Consider the following 20299-nt stretch of genomic DNA (forward strand, 5'->3'; position numbering starts at 1 on the left):
GATTTCTGCTAGTCTCATGAAGCTTGTGCTAGTCATGAAGAACAATTGTCACCATGAAGGATTTTAACACTTTTCTAAATATGAGGAGATATAAGAATTGGGCTCATAGAATCTGCTCCTGAAAATATCTATCTGAAGACCTGTCCTGCCAGATTTCCCAGAGCACAAGGTGCCTATTTCTGCTCTCCACCCTGAACTCCTTTCAGGGGCTGTTGAAGGTCAGCAGCTGCGGCAGCACATGACTTAATCCTATGGAGATAGATGGCAAGTGCCAATTTGTAGTTGACACTACCTTCCAACCATATTATACCACTGTGTGTGGGGCAGGCCCTTCACAAGTGTATGTTCCCACTTTCTCCCTCCCTTCTTCTATAGTTCTTCTCATACATCCTGCTTTTACACATGCTATCAACCTACAGCATGTTCTACTCTTTTTTTGACAATTCAAGTTTTACAGCAATTAAAAATAAGATAAATAGTCTTTCCTATTTACCTCAATTGTAACCATTTCTGGATATCTTGAGGGCTTCCCTGGTGGTTCAGCTGGTAAAGAATCTGCCTGCAATGTGGGAGACCTGGTTTCGATCCTCTAGGTCCATCCAACTCACTTTTTTAAAGTGCAAAATTCAATGACTTTTAATATCAAACCATGATTTGTGCAACCATCCCTGGTTTCTAATTTCAGGACAGTTTTATCATCTCTCAAAAGAAACTCTATACCCAGGATCAGTCACTCCTCACTCCCCTATTCTTAGTCTCTTCTTTCATTTTGAAAAATACTATTATTAGGTATAGACTTTTGAGTCACAGTTTCCCTCTTCCTACCATCCCAAACTCCAGATATTTCACTTTATTGTCTTTTGACTCACATACTTTCTGATAAGAAGGTTATTGTAATTCTTGTCTTTGCTCCTCTGTCTGTAATGTGTATTTTTCTCTTATTTCTCTCTTGATGTCACGTGTCTAGGGATGTGTGGTTTGTGTGTATGGTGTGTTTATCTGGTGTGTGAGGTGTGTGTGCATGTGTGTACATGTGGCATGAGGAATATGCACATGCATATGTGTGTTCTTTACGTGTGTACATGTGTGTGTACATGCACATGCATCTCTGTGTTGTGTGTATGTGTGTGGCATGATGAATGTGCACATGCATATGTGTTGTGTGTGTCTCTGTGTGTGTGTACATGTGTGTGTGTGTGCATAGTTGTGGTATGTTTGGGATTTATCTTTTTTGGGGACTGTCTGCACTTCTTTAATTTGTGGTTAAATGTAGCCCATTATTTTCCAACATTCTTAGTTATTTGCTCTTCAAATATATTTTGTTGTCTCAGTTTCTCACTTCTACTTCTGGAATTTCAGTATACACATATGAGAATATTGGACACTGCTCCTTCATGCTCTGGTTTTTAGAAGTTCCTTTTTTTACTTTGTCATTTAGCCTGGATAATTTTAATCGACCCATCACAGGGTTCACAGATTCCTTCTCTGCCTGTATTGCATCTGCTTATGAGCTCCCAGAAGGAGTGTTTGATCTGTTATGTTTTATTTTTAGTGGCAGCATTTCCATTGATTCCTTCCTATAATTTTCATCTCTCTGTAGAATTTCCCCTTCTGTACATGAATACTGTCACACTTTCCCACTAAAGCATTTAACATATTAGTCACAGCTATTTAAAACTTTCTGATATAGTTTTGATTTTTTTTTTTATCTCTAGACATGGTTTTCCCTGCTTTTTTGTGTGTCATACTTTTAGAATAAATGCTGGGCATCAGGTGTAACACAGTGAGGACTGAGGTCAACAGTACTGCTGCTGGGAAAAGAGTACAACAGCTCTTTTCTGCTGGGCATTAATGTGTGTGTGTGCAGTAGTGTACACATGTGCTTATGCATGTGTATAATGCATGCATGCATAAACATGCATTTTAACTTATAACTGTGCACTACACATCTATGCATGTTATGTGTGTGCGCGTATGTGTGTACATGCATGAGCACATGTTTACTTGTGCACATGTATGTTCATAATATATGCACACATGTGAACACATATATGCATGTATACACACATGCATGTATATGTATGTGTCTGCACATGTTCACGTGTATGTGTGTGTGTCTGTGTGTGCATGCATGAGTACAGGTTTGCTTGTGTGTGCATGCACACACATGCATGTATATGTGTGCATGTGCACACACACGTGTGTGTATATGCATGTGTGCATATGCCTGCTTGCATGTATGTGCATGTTAAATCAGTCTGGTGGGGAGTGGAGCTGGCTTGGGTTCTGTAGCCATGGTTCCCGTCAGCACTGCACCGGCTTCAGTCTCCTCTGGCATAGCCTTGCACTTGGGGTGGGGTTGTTCAGCAGAGGGAGTTCCTCACTGTTCCTGCTCTACTTTCAGTTCCAGGCCTTTCTCCTCAGCCAGAACAGCTCCCCATGCTCTCGCCTCTCCCATTCCTAAGATGATGAGTCCAGCTGGCCTGGAAGTGTGGTGGTGGGAAGTCCATTTCCCTGGTCAGCCTCAGGCTCAGGTTGCCCTGCATTGTGGGCAGATGTCCTCAGTGGCTCTCTCCCTGTTTGGGTACAAGGGGACCTTTCTGCCCCTCTCCGGGGACAGAGTGGTGTCTTGCCTTCCTCCAGTCACGGAAGTTCTCCCCAGTACCCTGGGGTGCAGTGGCAGCTGTCCTTCTCCAGTAATGTCAGGATTTTGGTCCCTGGTGGAGAAGGTCCAGACAGGTGTCATGCCTGTGCCATGGTGGCCACTCACTTCTCCTGTGAACACTGCTGAGAGGCTGCCTCCCAGCTCGCACCACCACCATCTTCTTCTTAGCACCTCTGATCATGGAGAAGGGCCTCGGCTGGGGTGTGAACTCCCCTCTGTCTGCAGCAACAGGGGGCCTTATGCTTTCATCTAGCTCACACCTGCCTTTCCAAATTCACTGCAGTTCTTTTGCTGAATTCTCCTTACCTGTCTGGGCCCCATTTCCTCATGCCCCCTCTCATTGAGCCAAGACTCATGCACACCTCTCCTTAGAGGGGTCTGTCTTCCTCACATTTCAGGCCTGGTGGGCACCCTGACCTCCGCGTGCTGGTGGACTCAAGAAATTCTCACTTTTGTAGATGTGGAGGCTGCTCTTGTGGTGAAGGGTGTAGTGCTCTTTCCAGCCTTCCATGTCCTTGGAGAAAAGTTTGGGTTTCCGTGCCCACAATCACAGCACAGCTGCTCCGTCTCTTCTCATCACTTCTGTGCTTGGGCCAGAGAAAAGGTGAAGATCAGCAGGCTTCAGGAAGAGCAAAGGTCAAGAGTGTTTTCTTGGAAGGCTGTGCCACAGGCATCTGCCTATATCTCACTGTGCGTGGTACCCTGGTCACCCCAGCTGAAAGGGAAGTCACTGTTTTTAACTGAGTTACAGGCACACTAATGCACTTATTATTTTTTGGCCATGCAGGATCTTAGTTTCCCAACCAGGAATTGAACCCATGTGCCTGCAGTAGAAGCACAGAGTCTTAACCACTGGGCCACCAGTGAAGTCCCCCCTCGCTGCCCCATGCACTTGGGATTCTGCCTGGGGAGAAAGGAGAGACTGGATTTGGGGCAGGCAGTTAGCCATGTCTTCTAGGCAGTCTTCTTAGAACCCTCCCCCCCCACCAAACTCAACAATTTCTTAAGCTCTAACCCTCCCCTCCTCTTTGGAAATTGGATGAAAGCTATGGAACACTCTCCTCTCAAAAGTTCATGTGTTTGCATTCAAACAGAATTGTGCATGTGACCTCAGGGTGTCCAGTGACTCTATGAGGCTCTACCTGCATGTCAGGACCTACGGGACTGTCACCCCTGAGGCTTAGTCTTTTTCTTAAAAAAATTTAAATTGGAGGATAATTGCTTTACAGTATTGCATCGGTATCTGCCATATTATATATACATATCTCCTCCCTCATACGAAGAGTTGACTCATTGGAAAAGACTCTGATGCTGGGAGGGATTGGGGGCAGGAGGAGAAGGGGACCACAGAGGATGAGATGGCTGGATGGCATCACCGACTCCATGGACGTGAGTCTGAGTGAACTCCGGGAGTTGGTGATGGACAGGGAGGCCTGGTGTGCTGCGATTCATGGGGTCGCAAAGAGTCGGACACGACTGAGCGACTGAACTGAACTGAACTGACTGATCTCCTCCCTCTCGAGCTTCCCTCCTACCCCCGACCCCCACCTCACCTCTCTAGGTCATCACAGAGCACTGAGCTGAACTCCCTGTGTTATACAGCAGCTTCCCACTGGCCATCTGTTTTACACGTGGTAGTCTATTATGTCAGCGCTAATCTCCCAATTCGTCCTACGCTCCCCTTTACCTGTTGTTTGCACAAGTCTGTTCTTTCTGTCTCTCCATTCCTTCCCCAAAAATAGGTTTGTCCGTACCATTTTTCTAGACTCCATATATATGCATTAATATACGGTATTTGTTTTTCTCTTTTGGACTTACTTCACTCAGTATGACAGGCTCTAAGTTCATCTGCCTCTGATGGTCAATCTTATTCTTGGTTGCCCAGAAGCAGAGCCTGGGGTTGACAATGTGTGTGTGTAGCTTTCTTGGAGGTTGATTCCAGGCATGAAGGTGTTTGCTGCTGCTGCTAAGTCGCTTCAGTCGTGTCCGACTCTGTGCGACCCCATAGACGGCAGCCCACCAGGCTCTGCTGTCCCTGGGATTCTCCAGGCAAGAACACTGGAGTGGGTTGCCATTGTCTTCTCCATTGTGTGAAAGTGAAAAGTGAAAGTGAAGTCACTCAGTCGTGTTCGACTTGTAGCGACCCCATGGACTGCAGCCTACCAGGCTCCTCCATCCATGGTATTTTCTAGGCAAGAGTACTGGAGTGGCTTGCCATTGCCTTTACAGGGAAATAAAACAGGCTGATGAGAAAGTCAATTCAAAGGTTGTTATTGGGTTGCCAACCCTGGAGTAGAAGAGAAGGGGGGTGTTTATCTGCTGGGTCCTGAACCCACTGGGCAGGGCTGCTCCCTGTCAGTGAGTGCCCCAGTTCTGGGTAATGATGCATGTGGCCATGTGCCCCCACCACCCCCACATCTCATCTGTCAAGTGGAAGGGGCCCCAGGCGGGCAAAGGCACACTGTGGGGAGTGAGGCTGGCAGGGGCTGCTATCAGGAAGATCATCCCAGTGCGTGGGACTAAGGAGTGAGGCTGACAGGACCAGCAGTGATGAGCAAGAGGGCCTGGGATGCCAGCAACCAAGCTCCACCTCTCTCTCTGTCCCCCCTCCCCTCCTGCCCCTTCCCTTCTGTGCCTACAGGTCACTGAAGGACAAACGACTGCAGCTTCTGAGATCCATCCCTTTCACCAGGACTCTTGATCACAGAAGCCAAGCTCAAACTTCCTCCAGGGAAACGTGAATTGATTGGTGCCTGTTGGCAAAAACTGGCTCTAGCCTCGAAGGAGCTCAGCAGACTCCAGTCTGTCCATTCTTTCCACCATAGTAACTCTTTATAGTGGAAAAGTGGGTATGAGAAGCCTTAATTTAAGATCCTTCGGGGTTATAGCAGCTCCAGTGGGGGTGGGGGGCCTCTTCTCTTCCAAGGCGCTGGTCTGGGAAGATTAGAGCCTAGCAGTAGGATGTACAACAATCACAGGCCTGGGGCACGGAGGTGCTGCGGGGGGTTCCCACCCTCCCCCGCTACCTGCCCTCCCGACAGAAGCACGTGGGCTGATGGAGGGCGCACCCTCCAAAGGAAGACCACTTACTTGTGGCCACAGAAGGGGAAGGGGAAGCCTGGGCTGGCAGAAACAACACAGGCCCTTGGTACACCCCAGGCTCCTTCCAGAATGTCTTTCCAGAATGCTCTTCCTTCCCTTGTCCCTTAAGAGAGAGAATTCCCCAACTCCCTCCCACCATTTCTGCAGTGCATTCATCTCTCAAGCTCTAATCCTGTTGATGTCTATGGTATCTGTGTGTTGCTTGTACCCCTAACACTGGCTGGGGGCATCATAGTTCTTCCTGGGGCAGCATCTCCACGGAACCCAGTGGGACAGGGCCAGCCCTGCCCCGGGAGCTCTTTACAAATGTGATGGTGTGTTGAAGGCTGTGTGGGTGGGGAGGTGCGGCTGAGGGAGAGGAGAACCAGGCACTGAGAATTCATCACCCTGCCAGCGTCTGGGCAGCTCTACAGGGCTCTTCATGAGCTCCACGCTGTCCTCCTGCTCAGCAGGAGGACACATATCCAGCTGTGGGTGAATAATCCAGTTTAGCCCCTATTTTCAGTCAACTTTACACTTTGTTTCATCCCTGTAAAACTGTATTGAATAGAGCCTAATTGGAATTTAAGCTTCCTTTGATTTGTTTCAGCTTTATCATAGTATAATTGACAAAATTGTAATATATTTAAGGTGTGCGATGTGATGATTTGATATACATGTACACTGTGAAAAGACTCCCACAGCAGAGCTAATTAACACATCTGTCACCTCACGTCTCACATATTTATCTTTTTTTGGGGATGAGAACATAAATTCTACTCTCTTAGAAATGTTAATTACACCATATAGTCTTATCCACTAGAGTCACCATATTATATTTTGGATCCTCATCTTATAATTGAAGGTTTACGTTCTTTTACCAACCTCTGGTAAATGCATTCACAGGGATGGGATTCCAGATGGGATTCCACACTCCATCAGTATCTTTTCCAAAATCCCCCCACCATAGGAAAGGATGCTTTACACAAAGATGGGCTCATCTCAGCCCATGAAAAGGAACCGAGAAAGGTGAGAGAGGTGAATGAGCACGAACCTGCTATCTGGGATTGAGACGAAAAGCAAGTCCATGGGGAGTGAGGGCAGGTTCCGCTGACTTTGATTTCTACCCAGTTTTTATTGCTGTTATTGTACTGAGATGCCTCCTGTTATCTGATGGTGATTTTTAAAAAATGTTTATTGGAGTATAGTTGGCTCACAATGTTGTGTTGATTTCTGCTGTACAGCGAAGAAAATCAGTTATGCATATACACATATCCACTCTTCTCCAGATCCTTTCCCCATGTAGGTCATCACAGAGTATTGAGTAGAGTTCCTTGTGCTATGCAGTAGGTCCTTATTGGTCATCTCTTTTATATATGGTAGTGTATATATGTCAGCCCCAATCTCCCAATTCATCCCTCCCCCTTTCTACCCAGTAACCATAAGGTTGTTGTCTACATCTGTCACTCAATTTCTGTTTTGTAAATAAGTTCATTTGTACCATTTTTTTAGGTTCCACATGTAAGTAATATCATATGATACATGTCTGACTTGCTTCACTCAGTATGACCATCTCTGGGTTGATGGTGATTTTTATGGTTAAAAAAAGAACACAGCCAGCGTGGTTCAGTCTCAGTGACGGGACAGGTCCATTTAATCAGCGCTCTGTCTAATGTTTCGTAAATTAAGAAGCGGACTCAGGAAAGTCTGCATTGGCTCCCCCTCCTCTTGCATCTTTCTCTTTCTTCCAGAGGGAGGCGGTGGGAAGGAGAGAAAGCAGATGAAATGCAGAGATAAAGGCTGTAAGTTTCCACTGAGGCCATCAGTCTAGGCTACAGGATAAAGGTGCAGTTATGACAGTGGAATCTGCCATTTTTTTCAAGTGCGAAGAGATGGAGAAACGTGCGCAGGAATTTTCTGGAACCCTGCTGCCGCTGTGCAGGGAAGTTCAGGCTATCAGATCATCTGAGAGGTTGTGGGCTACAGGCGCAAGTTAAAAATAATCACTTTACAGTTTTGACATCACTTTTTTTTGTTCTTCCCCATGGAGACTGGAGGTCATTTTTCTTATCCTCTTTAGGAAGTACTTGGACTCCGTTCCCATTTAAAGTCAGGACGAAGGAGCTGATAATATTAGTTAACATTTAATGAGTGTTATTTTCTACTTTATAATAATAATCACAGCTAGCATTTATTGAGTGATATTTTTTTTTTCCTTGCAAAAAACAGCGAGTGTTTATGGAGTGCTACATATTTTCCAAGCACTGCTTTGAAAGCCTTATATGTATCATCTCATTTCTTGTTACAGCTCTTTGGAGCTGAAACTATTACCTCCATTTTACAGATGAGAAATTTGAAACAGAGAGGTTCAGTAACTTGCCTAAGAACACACAGCTAGTTACGTGTTGGAGAGGGTACAGGGAGGTAAGTGTTAGTTAATTAAGTGTGTGTTAGTTAGGGGCATCCCTGATGGCTCAGACAGTAAAGAATCTGCCTGCAACGCATGAGACACGAGTTGGTATTTGTGTGGGTTAACTGTGTTACTTAATGGTGTGTGTGTGTGGACATGTATGCAATATAGATTAAAGTTTTAGTTTCTAGTAAAGTAAGATGAGGCTGGCTAAGGGTCCCTGGATGCTGTGGCTGGGGGGGAGATGTGGGGTTTGGTGTAATGGCCCAGTGCACCTTGTAAACAGTTTCATTCATCTCTGAAAGGGTTAAAGAGAAAAGTGGCCAGCATCCTGTGGAGGGCATGAGCTGGGGAATGGGTGTGGGTGTTTTTTTTTTCCATCCCTAGATCACCTTACTTTTTTCTTTGGGCAAAGAAGACTCAGCTCTAAACAGAGTTTATTGTCTGTTGTATGTTTTGTATTTATTAGTATTTTCACTGACTTTGAGGGTGTTAAGGGAAGGCAGCTAAGGTATGTCCACACCCTGGCTCTGTCTGCTCTGCTTGAGAACCACAGATCCTGAAAATAATTCCCAGTTCTTCTTAACAGACCGGTGTTAGGACCCAGAAAGGATCCAGCAGCCGTGGGATATAAACAGAGGAGCAGAGCTGAACAAAGTTTGAGGAGAGAGCCTTACATCACTCACTCTCTCCACCCCGAGAGCCGTGCCGGGGGACAGATGGAGGTGTAAGCCTGAGTCACACCAGAAGAACTTAGGCAGCAACGCGCTGGCCGGAGAGCCCCGGGAGCTCCAGACACAATTCCTCCCGCTTCCAGGAAAAAGGGCAATGTCCAACTCCAGACCTGAATGGGGACAAATGACGGCTCTTGACAGCAAAAGAAAACCGTGAGGGACCCAAGATTGCCCCCTGAGCCTCGCCACTGCAGTCCCAGCCCTGGATAGCTTTTCAGGAGTTTGGATCGGAAGCAGTTTCTCCTCCCCTCATCCCAGGGCCGGTTGGTCGCTCCAATGTGTTTATTGACCACCGAAGACTCTGAAGTTTTGAGACAGGCAAGAAACACCTCTTAACTCTCCACGACTCTGCCCTCACTCTGAAGTTCACAAACTCTAGCTAAACAGATGGTGTTCTTCTTTCTGGAACCTGTGACAATGTCCCTTTCCCAAAGAAGTGAAAGTTAAAGGCAACTCTGTCACAGACCCTCAGGAATTCCACTTGGATCATATTTTCACCTCTGAAAAAACCATGAAGAAGCTGCTGCCTCTTTGCTGCTGGCACTCCTGGCTGCTGTTATTTTATTGTGATTTTCAGGTAACGTCCCCAGGCGGTGCTCGTCGAGTCGGGAACAGATTTCTGCTGGGAGGTTGCTCGTGTCTTATAGTGTGATGTTTTGTGTGCAGGTGCGCGGGGCCCACACCAGGTCACACGTCCATCCAGGTAAGGCAGCTTCCCCCATCTTCTGCTCACTACCTGTTCTTCCTGCCCAGTCTGGGGTCTGGAGGCAGTTTGCTTGTGTGTCTCTGAGGCTCTTGGGGAAGGAGCCCTTCTTGGGCTCCGCTGGCCCCACCAGCTGTCCTGACACCTTGTCCCCTGGGTCATTCATCGTCCTCCACCTCTGATTTGGAGAAGCAGGTCTCTCTGCGCCCCGAGCCTCTCGCTCTGGGGCATCTGAACACTTGTGATTCAGGAAATGGGATGTTCGTAGGTGAAGCATCTTCTGTCCTTGACTCATGTCATGCGTCTCCAGCGCAGATTCACTTGAGCTGCCTTAGAGCAGCTTTTGTCCCCATCCTTTTGTCCCTGCCCTCTTTTGTCCACATCTCTCCGACGGGAGCTTGACTGCTCCAGCCCCTCCGAGGAAACCCCTCACCCACCCCCGGCTGGGTTCCCTTTCCCTTTGCCATCGTGAGTCCTGTCTGGATGCCTCACCATGAGGCTTTCCACGGGGAGGACGGAAGAAGCGAGAAACTTTTCCTTGCTCCTTCCCAGAGAAGGAGGTCTCTGGGACCATGGCAGGGGTGCACTTACTGGCCCTTGTTCCCATTTGCTGCTTGGCTGGTGCATGCATGGTGGAGGGGACCTCACACTAACATCCCCAAGTCTTTGCCTGGGAGCCATGAGAGCAACACTGGCCTGGGGGTGAGCGTGCTTCTGGCCGTGATTCTTGTCTAGAGCAGCCCTGCTGCCTCCACAACCCACTACAGATGGTGGGCGCAGCATCCCCACGGTGTGAATCCAGGTTCCAGGAGATGGACCCCGGTCTGGTGGGAGCGCCAGCTTGGTGCTGGGTGAAGGTGGACGTGGGGTGGGGGGTCTGTCCCCGTTGGAGTGACGCGGCCCTCACGGTGGGCATCCTGTCATCTCCCTGTCTTTATCTGCAAGTTTATCTTTAAATGGAGAACAGGTTCCAAGACAACACTTCCTCCTAGCTATAGGTGGCATCAGACATTATGGCAGGGAATCCAGATGTTTAAGCAGAAACGTGATTAAGGGTCGTTATTGCCTCAGGCACCAGGATCAGCAGATGTTTCTCCAGATTTCTTTATTCCACCTGTGGCCAGGGGCGTTTCCCTTGCAGCCTTCCCTTTTAGTTCCTCCGATTTCTTCTGCTCCTCCTCCTGTTTCAGCTTGGATGTCTTATCTTCCTTATCCGTCTCCTGAGCTGCTTCTTGGGCTGCTTCAGGGGCTTCTTCTTGCCACCTTGGCAGCTCAACATAGCACCTGCCGCCCCTTTCCCAGACCCTTCCAGGTTGTGCTGCTGTTTCTTTTTATCTGCACATTCAAGTTCAGTCTTCCGTTGAAAAGGATGCGAAGCTGGTAAATTTTCACCGGCTCCCCTTTCCTTGGCCAAAATGCTGAATGATTTGGGGATAAATAAATCATCTAGCATTGCACTAGAGGGAGGCTGTGTGAGCCCTACCGCTAACCCACGCCTCATAGCTCACGCGGATTTCCCAGGAGAGATGAGGGGAGGGGTCTGGCCAAGAACATCAGGCAGAGTGAACAAAGCAGTCCTGAGACCCCAGCCCCATCAGGGAGGAAAGAGAGCTGCAGGGGCGTTCCCACATTGTGCCTTTGGCCACATCTCCCCACATGCACTCGCATCCTAGGCTCTCAGCTTCAAGGAGCAGCTTGAATCCAGCCTTGGTTTCATAGAGAGACTGTTCCTTTCACATCCTAAGTTAGTGTAGAAGATCTTTTTCTGTTGGTCAACTAACTACCTTAGAGAAATCATACTAATACTGACGATCACAGACATGTTACTAAAAAGGAGCAGTAGACACTGAAACCTGGGTGGGGAGAGTTCAAGTTCAAAAACCCAGATTTCTGACACATACATGTACACACACACACACACACACACCAGGCCTTGTTTTAAACAACTGGGATATGGTACAAACAGAACAGTCTTTGCACTCAAGTTGCAAAGAGTCTGATAGAGGAGACAGACTACAAATATACTAACAAACAAAAACTTTTAAATTATAGTGTGAGTGCCATGGGAAGACAAAGAAGGGGGTTGGTAGAAAGAGTGGATGGTGGGCGATAAAAGGTGATCAGGGCAGGCCTCTCAGAGGGTATGTCCCGTGGACCGAGGCTTGAAAGACAGAGCTGGTTATGCACAGCAAGAGAGCAAGGGGACTTCGGGGCAGGGGCGACAGCAGGGAGTCCTGCTGTGGCATGAACTCGGTGTGTCATGGGCCAAACAGGAGGGGACCACGGTTGGCACGGGATTGGCAGGGACCAGTTTTCCTCTGTGTGGTGTAGTTTTCTGTCCAGTGAAGTCAGTGGAACCCTGGAGACGTATTTCCCTCCACACATTCAAGGGGTGAGGGCTTCCCTCTACTGACACAGAGAGTAAGTAACAGGGAAAGGATGGAATAGAAAAATCTGGAAGAAAAACTGAAAAGGAAAAACAAAAGCTATTATTAACTTTCTTTATGAGTATTGATACCCCTGTGTCACTCCCCCCTCACCAAACTGGATCAACGAAACATTAAATATGGATGAGAAATTATTCCTGAAGAACTGATTTTTTAAAAATGTATTTTATTGAACTATAGTTGATTTGCCATGTCGTGTTAATTTCTGCTGTACTGCAAAGTGATTCAGTTATACATACGTACATGTGTGTGTATATATATATATGTATATATATATACTTATCATACTCTTTCCCATTATGGTTTATCACGAAATATTGAATATAGTTTCCTGTGCTATACAGTAGGATCTTATTGTTTATCCATTGTATATGTAATAGTTTGCATCTGCTAACCCCCAACTCCCAATCCATCCCTTCCTTCACTCCCCGCCACCTTGACAATCACAAGTCTGTTCTCTATGTCTGTGCGTGTGTTTGTTTCATAGCTAAGTTCATTTGTGGTCATATTTTAGATTCCACATGTAAGTGATATCATATGGTATTTGTCTTTCTCTGTCTGACTTACCTCATTTAGTATAAGAGTCTCTTGTTGCATCCATGTTGCTGCAAATGGCATTATTTCACTTTTTTTCATGACTGAATAACATTCCACTGCTTACACAGGCCACATCTTCTTTATCCATTCATCTGTCAATAGACATTTAGGTTATTTCCATGTCTTGGCTATTGTAAATAGTGCTGCTGTGAAATAAGGGTGCATTCGTCTTTTTGAATTCGAGTTTTCCCTGGATAAATATCCAGGAGTGGTATTTCAGGATGGTATGGTAACTCTGTTTTTAGCTTTTGGAGGAACCCCATGCTATTCTCCATAGTGGCTGCACCAACTTACATTCCCACCAACAGTGTAGGAGGGCCCCCTTTTCTCCACACCCTCACCAGCATTTACTTAGTTGTACACATTTTGATGATGGCGATTCTGACCGGTGTGAGTTTTGCACTTTTGATTTGCATTTCTCTGATGTTTAGTATCTTTTCCTTTCCCTGTTGGCTATCTGTATGTCTGAAGAACTGCTTTATAGTTGTGACCTAGGCTGGAAGTCTGTCTCTCTCAGTTTATTTTTTAGGGCTGGGGGATGTTTTGAAGACCCTGTATGAACCGTGTTACCCCTCAGCTGTTGTCTTGTCTAAGTAGACATTTAGTCTGTTTAGGTTTCTTTGGTGAAAACCAGGGTGACTGTACAACCTGAAGATTCCATATCACCTTCTTTTTGGGAAAATAGCTGAAGTGTCTAATTCACAAAAAAATGAAACCCTTTTCTTCTGACACTTTTAGGTTCATGGATTGTTTACTCTTTAGGTTGTAAAAGGAAATCTATGTGTTCAATTAATTTCCTTGATATGTCTTGTTAATGCCACATAATGTTTTAATTAATAAAAAACCTAAATTGCTGACATTACCATGTGGGGAGATTTCAAATTAAAAAAATATGTATTTCTGATTTAAAAAATATTTAGTATTTATATATTTGGCTGCTCTGTGTCTTAGTTGTGCATGTGGGATCTTTAGCTATGGCATGCAAACCCTTCGTTGTGGCCTGTGAGATCTAGTTCCCCAACCAGGAATTGAACCTGGACCCTCCGCATTTGGAGTGTGGAATCTTAGCCACTGGACCACCAGGGAAGTCCCTCTGACTTCTTTTTGAAAGTGGGAGACCTGGCAATACTAGGCATATCCTCCTACAGAGGTGGGATCACTGGCTTGGGAAGAAGTCACTTTCTTTAGACAGGACACTCATTTTCTTCCCCGCCCAGCTGCTACCGCCCTGAGACCTGGGAGTGAGAAACCGGGGTGGTCCCGGTGTGTGTTCCCAGCACCTTTTCTGATCACCTGTGCCTTCCAAGTCGGAAGCCACAGTGAACATCATCCCTGGCCTCCCTGCAGGTAACTCCTCATGCCCCTGGCCCTCATGGATATTTCAGTGTGCACCTCCTTCATGACTTACTGGACAAACTCAGTGTTGATAGTTACATCTGGGCCATTTGGTGGGTAGCGTTCAGGCCCTCTCCTGGTCACAGACCCCCTCACCCAACCACTGATACTTCCCATCACTGGGCACTGGCTGGCAGGCAGGTGGCGGGGGAGGGGGGGCATCTTTCTATGTGAACAAGACACAATCCCTCGATTCTATGAACCTTCCTGCCCAGGATGGACATGGCCATTTCTCAGTGGAGCTGATAATGGAAAGAAATTTATTACCCACAGGCTTCATTTTATGAAGACGAAAATTCTGAAGATATAACATCTGTTCTTTGCTCAACAGATGTTATTTCCTTTTCCTATTTTTTTTCCCCAGATGAGTTGAATATCAAGTCAATGATGTCTTCTCCTCTTCAAAATTAATATCCCAGATTTTAGGGAAAAAAAATCATGGTATAAATAGGGATGAATATTTTTGATTTTTGCATTTCATATTCTTACTGTGGAGGTCCTGGAATAGAACCACTGATTTCCCAGAGACATCAAGTCCCTAACAGGTACAAGAGAGTTAGTTGTGCACACAGCTACCTCTCTGTGGCCCCTATTGTAGAATTAGCTAGATTCTTGGCTTCCATTTTTGATGCATGTACATAACCCTGAGGGGACAGCCTCACAGATGCAAACTGAAAAAAGAACCCGATAATCTGGACCTGGGCACATGTTTGGCATCCTGGTAGAAATTCAGATGTTAGATGGAGTGCTTCAGTTTTCTCTGAAAATTTCATATGGACATTATCTACGGTCACTTTAATTGTGAAAGCAAGACTTAAATGGTTGTTAAAATACAGGTCCTAACATTCAATTGCTTCCCTGGTGGCTCAGAGGTTAAAGCGTCTGCCTCCAATGTGGGACACCCAGGTTCGATCCTTGGGTCGGGAAGATCCCCTGGAGAAGGAAATGGTAACCCACTCCAGTATTCTTGCCTGGAGAATCCCATGGACGGAGAAGCCTGGTAGGCTACAGTCCACGGGGTCGCAAAGAGTCGGACACGACTGAGCAACTTCACTATAACAGTCAATAAAACAGAAATGAAAATCTCGCATCTTACACCCCATTTCTCAATTTTGTCACCCCAAACGAGTCTTCTCGGTTTCTAGAGTACACAGCCAAGCACCCCCTCTTTCTCTTTTCCCTGCCCTCTGAAACACTGTATTTTACACAAAATAGTTCACAATATACATATTTTTCTCACCTTGATTTTTTTATCTTAACAATACGACTAAAGAATATTCTATGTCAGTACATGTAAATCAGCGTCATTATTTATCCTAGTTACACCCTAGATCATTATATAGATGTTCCATATTTATTTAGCCAGCCCTCTGTAAATGAGCATGTAGGCTGTTTGCAGGTTTCTGTTACTATTTTAAAAATTCTGCAACAAATACCCTTGTACATAGGTCTTTGATCATATGCATGAGAATATGCTAGATCTTCAGAATAAATTTCTGGGAATTAAATTGCTAGGTCAAACATCATGTGAGCTTAAGATTTTGATAGATATTGCCCTCCAGAAAGGTGAACCCCCACCAGAAAAGGTGGTAGAACTTGCCCACTTCAGTGTGTTGTTGTTCAGTCAGTAAGTCCTGTCTGACTCTTTGTGACCTCATGGACTGTAGCTTACCAGGCTCCTCTGTCCTCCACTATCTCCTGGAGTTTGCTCAGATTCATGTCCATTGAGTCAGTGATGCTATCTAACCAACTCATCCTCTGCCACCCCCTTCTCCTTTTGCCTTCAGTCTTTCCCAGCATCAGGGTCTGTTCCAATGAGTTGCCTCTTTGCATCAGGTGGCCAAAGTATTGGAGCTTCAGCTTCAGTAACAGTCCTTCCTAATGAATATTCAGGGTTTTATTCCTTTAGGATTGAATGGTTTGATCTCCTTGCAGTCCAAGAGATACTTAAGTCTTCTAATAAGTGTAACTTTTCATTTGCCAGTCTGATAAGTGAATAGGCTAGCTCGCTGTAGTTTTAACATGCTTTTTAAAATTATCAGCATGGTTGAACTTCTTATATTTCTAAAAGTAATTTGTATTTCTTTTTCCTTGAACTGTCTATGTCTATTTTGTATATAGTAGTATATATATTTTAATCCCAAATTTGTAATTTATCCCTTCCCCTACTTTCCCCTTTGGTAACCATATGTTAATTTTCCATGTTTGTGAGTCTATTTCTGTTTTGTAAATAACTTAATTTGTATCTTTTTTTTTTTTTCGATTCCACATATAAGTGATATCATTTAGCATTTGTCTTTCTCTGCCTTGTTTACTTCACTTAGTAAGATAATCTCTAAGGTCCATCCATGTTGGTGCAAATGGCATTATCTCGTTGTTTTTTATGGCTGAATTGTACTCCATTGTATACATATGTACCACTTCTTCTTTATCCATTCATCTGGTGATGGACACTTAAGTTGCTTCCATGTCTAGACTGTTCTAAATAGTGCTGAAATGAACACTGGGGGTGCATGCATCTTTTTGAATTAGAGTTTTCTCTGGATATGTGCCCAGGAATGGGATTTCTGGGTCATATGGTGGTTCTATTTTCAGTTTTTTAAAGAACCTCCATACTGCTTTCCATAGTGACTGCACCAATTTATATTCCCACCAACAGTGTGGGAGAGTTCCATTTTCTCCACACTTTCCAGCATTCATTATGTGTAGACTTTTTTATGATGGCTATTCTGGTTGGTGTGAGGTGGTACCTCACTGTATTTTTAATTTTTGATAATTAATGTTGTATTTTTGATAATTAGAGATGTTGAGAATATTTAGTAGATATTTTTTGATTTTTGAGTTTTCTTTATTAAGAATAGGTCAAGTCAACCGGTGTCTCCTGCATTTCAGGCGGATTCTTTACCAGCTGAGCTACCAGGGAAGCCCTTCATTTATTCAAGGGTTCTTTTACATCCTTCAGTATGATTTGATTGTTTTCTTCGTGAGAATGTTGTGTAGTTCTTATTCTTTTGTCCTTAAATGTCTTCTCTTTATTGATTGCATTTATAAATTAAAACCTTTCTTCTATTTTTTTTTAGCATTATTATATGAATACAAGAGAGCTATTCACATTTGCATGTTTAATTTGTATCAGCCTCCTTACTAAATTCTTTTACCATTTGTAACAGTTTTTCACTTACTAAATTCTTTTCTTATTTGTAATAGTTTTTCATTTTCATTATCAGGCATACATCATTTGAAAATAATGATCATATTATCTCTTCTTAAAAAATATTTTTTACAATGAACAACACAAAGATTACTTTGGTAATTTTAACTTTACTGGGACCTGGCAGACACTGAAGGCAGTTGATTATTATTTAGTCATCTGGATCTTTATTTCCATTTCTGGGAACTGTTCACAGAGAATTAATCCAAGAGAAGATTCAAGTTAGGAGAACAGTTGAGTGTGTGATGGTGCAGCCTCTCCAGAGACTATTACCCAAATTCCATTATGAGAGAGAGAAAAAAAAAATGAAATAATTCATATGATATTAAGTGAGAAGAGCAGAATAAAAAAGAACATGTCTGCACAATATGATGTCTACTCAAAGTACAAGGACCCTAAAGGAGACTTTTAAAGGATTGATTTTTAGTATGGAAGAAGCAGAGCAAAAATAGAAAGATCAAGATCAATTCAGGAGATGTATATGGAGGATTGTATCTAAAACCAGTTGGCTGGGTGACTACTGAGGTGGCATTGTATTCCTTGTCTTAACATATGGCTAGAAGTACAATTATTTTATAGATTATTGTTAGACTGAAATGAGGATGTATTTGTAAAGAATCTCACACGATGTCTGCACAATATAGCTGCTGGCTTCCTCCTCTTTTTCAGCCTTTTTTTCTCTCTTGTCTGATTGCATCAGCTATTTCTCTTAAAGCATAGGAACTAACGGTGGGATAATGGACATTCTTATCTTTTTCTCTGACACATGTGGGCATGCTTCATGTGTTGTGCCATTAGGCAGAATGGCTTTTATTTTCTTTGGGCTAAAAGGTATCTATTCCTATTTAGTATGTTTTATCCTGTAAAAATATTCATTTATTTTTAGTTTATTGAGTTTTTGAAACCTGGGAGTGTGTGTCGAATCTATTCAAAGACATTTTGAGTACCTCCGCAGTCACTCTGATAATTAACTCTTCCCGCAAAATCTGATGTAGGTAGTAAGTAGCTCCTTATGTCCAGCTCTTTCTTTCCTAATAGTGATGTAACATTTTTATTCTTTTTTCCCTCAAGGGTTTGAGGTCCTGGCTTCTGCTTCCCATTACTGGCCATTGGAAAATGTGGACGGGATCCACGAACTTCAGGAGACAACTGGAGGTAGACAGGGGTGGAAACAGAAACTGGGGCCCCATGGGCATCTCTCAGGAATCAGGGGCAGTCTAGAGAGACAGGGAACAACAAACAGCATCAGCTGTGAAGCCAGGATGACAGAGATGAATAGATATTTGTGTTGCTTCCCCTTAATAATTGTTATTGCAAAGTATTTTCACTAGAAGTTTTATATGTTTTTATGACTAAAAGAAAACATTTATGTTTCAAAATATTAAGATGTGCATTTTCTCCAACAACCTTAAAACAAAAGCAGCGGTTTTCAGCTTTAACTTGTACCTGATGGATCAACCTCTGTACGAGTCAGGATGTATGTTTTCTAGGTAGACACAAATGGTATAATCTACACGCCTGCCAAAGCAGGGGCCCATCTGAACCTAGGGCCAAGGATTGTGCCAGTGAAGACTAATGCCCTGTTTGTGGGGTCACAATTTCATTTAGCAAAGGTAATCCCACCTACCCATCAGCTCTTCCATGCTTCACTGATAGCCCCCCTCAACCCCCACGCCTTGAGAAGATCGAACGTCACCTAAGATGATTCCAGTGGTCTGCAATTCCATGGAAAATAAAGTTTCTATCTGACTCAGTTCAGACTTTTACCGGAAGGAGAAACCCCAGACAGCCCTGAGTACTTTTTCCATTCCAATAAGATTTTTTAAAGTGTAAGTTTTGAGCAATTTGGGATGTTCTGACATTTTAATTTTTATTCCTCTTGATTATGTCCAATGATTGATTTGTACAGCAGGAGGCTTATGTACAACCATGCTAGCACATGCTCAGATTGTCTGTACTGGTTCTTTGCAATGGATTAAAAAAAAAAAAAAACCCACATTGCTGCTTATTAGGATTCTCACACCAATACACTGATTTGTTCCTTATTCCCAGGACGTCATGTGCTGCCATAAATTGTCACTTCAGATTCTAAAATGTCTTTCTTAAACTTTGCAAATCAGGAAGTATTACAGTGAATGTCTCTGTTGTTGGCATCCTTAGAGGCACTCAAAGAGCAGGGCCCTCCAGAAGGATGCTATCCTCCTGTGCAGGGCTACCCAAAGCCCTGCCTTCATCTGGCATTATCTCTTCCTTGCCTGCATGTTGGGCAGCAATGGCGGCCATGATGAAAACTTACATTGAACCACTGGGGCTTCATATATTCTCCAAATAGTCTGTGCTATAGCGATGGACTGTTCCTGTGGCAGTTCATTTTGTGACTATCTCGGGTCAAAAGAAATGGCTTTCCCTTGTCATAATCTAATTTTCTCTTCTCAGGGCTTTTATTTTAAAGCCTTTGAAAGGAGATCATTCCAACTGGAAAATGCATTGTCAAAATAGCTCCGTGTTTAGGACCTGGGTGCTAACATTTCCGTAATTACTTTAAACAAGAGTTCAAATAATGATCCGTATAGTTCTCTCCTCACCCTGTCAACTCATCTCATTGTCATAGGTTATCAGATACAATTACATTGTGGTTGGATTTTGTTCACCCAAAATATTAATTTCCCATAAAGCTCAAACTACATTGGTGTTTGTCCCAAAACACTCGAATAATAAAGGTTTCACTGCCCTTTTCCACGGGATCTATTCTTTATGTTATAGTGCACTGCTGGCATATTTCAATTTGATTACAGGTTTCTTAAGGCAAAAAGAAAAAGGAATAGAATCCATCAGCACATTTTACTGCTGGGGACGGTTGAATGGTGTTGGAAATTATTGCATGGATGCACTGCTTTGTTATTTGTTGCTGAATTAAATCTCTGTTGTTTTGTCCATTTGTTGTAATAACGTGTAGTTGTTTTCATGCTGTGCTTCTGTTTCATCAGTTCTTGTGACATCACAACCGTTAATCCTTTTTGTTAAGGCTACTTCGTGGCCGAGGTCCATTTCCTATC

General features: G+C 44.1%; 1 protein-coding gene and 1 non-coding gene across 2 annotated transcripts in view; one reads left to right on the forward strand and one right to left on the reverse strand.

Moving 5' to 3' along the window:
• The first annotated feature begins 8092 nt into the window (after window positions 1–8092).
• The window catches only part of GPR133 (G protein-coupled receptor 133), a 177706-nt gene continuing 165499 nt past the window's right edge, over window positions 8093–20299 (forward strand). The window contains exons 1-4 of the mRNA XM_010852442.1: window positions 8093–8170; window positions 8746–9467; window positions 9557–9593; window positions 18315–18398. Of these exons, the coding sequence (XP_010850744.1) occupies window positions 9402–9467; window positions 9557–9593; window positions 18315–18398 (187 nt within the window). The 5' untranslated portion in view covers window positions 8093–8170; window positions 8746–9401. The remainder of the gene's footprint in view (window positions 8171–8745; window positions 9468–9556; window positions 9594–18314; window positions 18399–20299) is intronic.
• TRNAW-CCA lies at window positions 13651–13723 on the reverse strand. Its single transcript has one exon. It is a non-coding gene; the product is annotated as a tRNA-Trp (tRNA).

This window comes from Bison bison, unplaced genomic scaffold, assembly GCF_000754665.1.
Source record: "Bison bison bison isolate TAMUID 2011002044 unplaced genomic scaffold, Bison_UMD1.0 scf7180017864312, whole genome shotgun sequence".
Classification (NCBI taxonomy): Eukaryota; Metazoa; Chordata; class Mammalia; order Artiodactyla; family Bovidae; genus Bison; species Bison bison.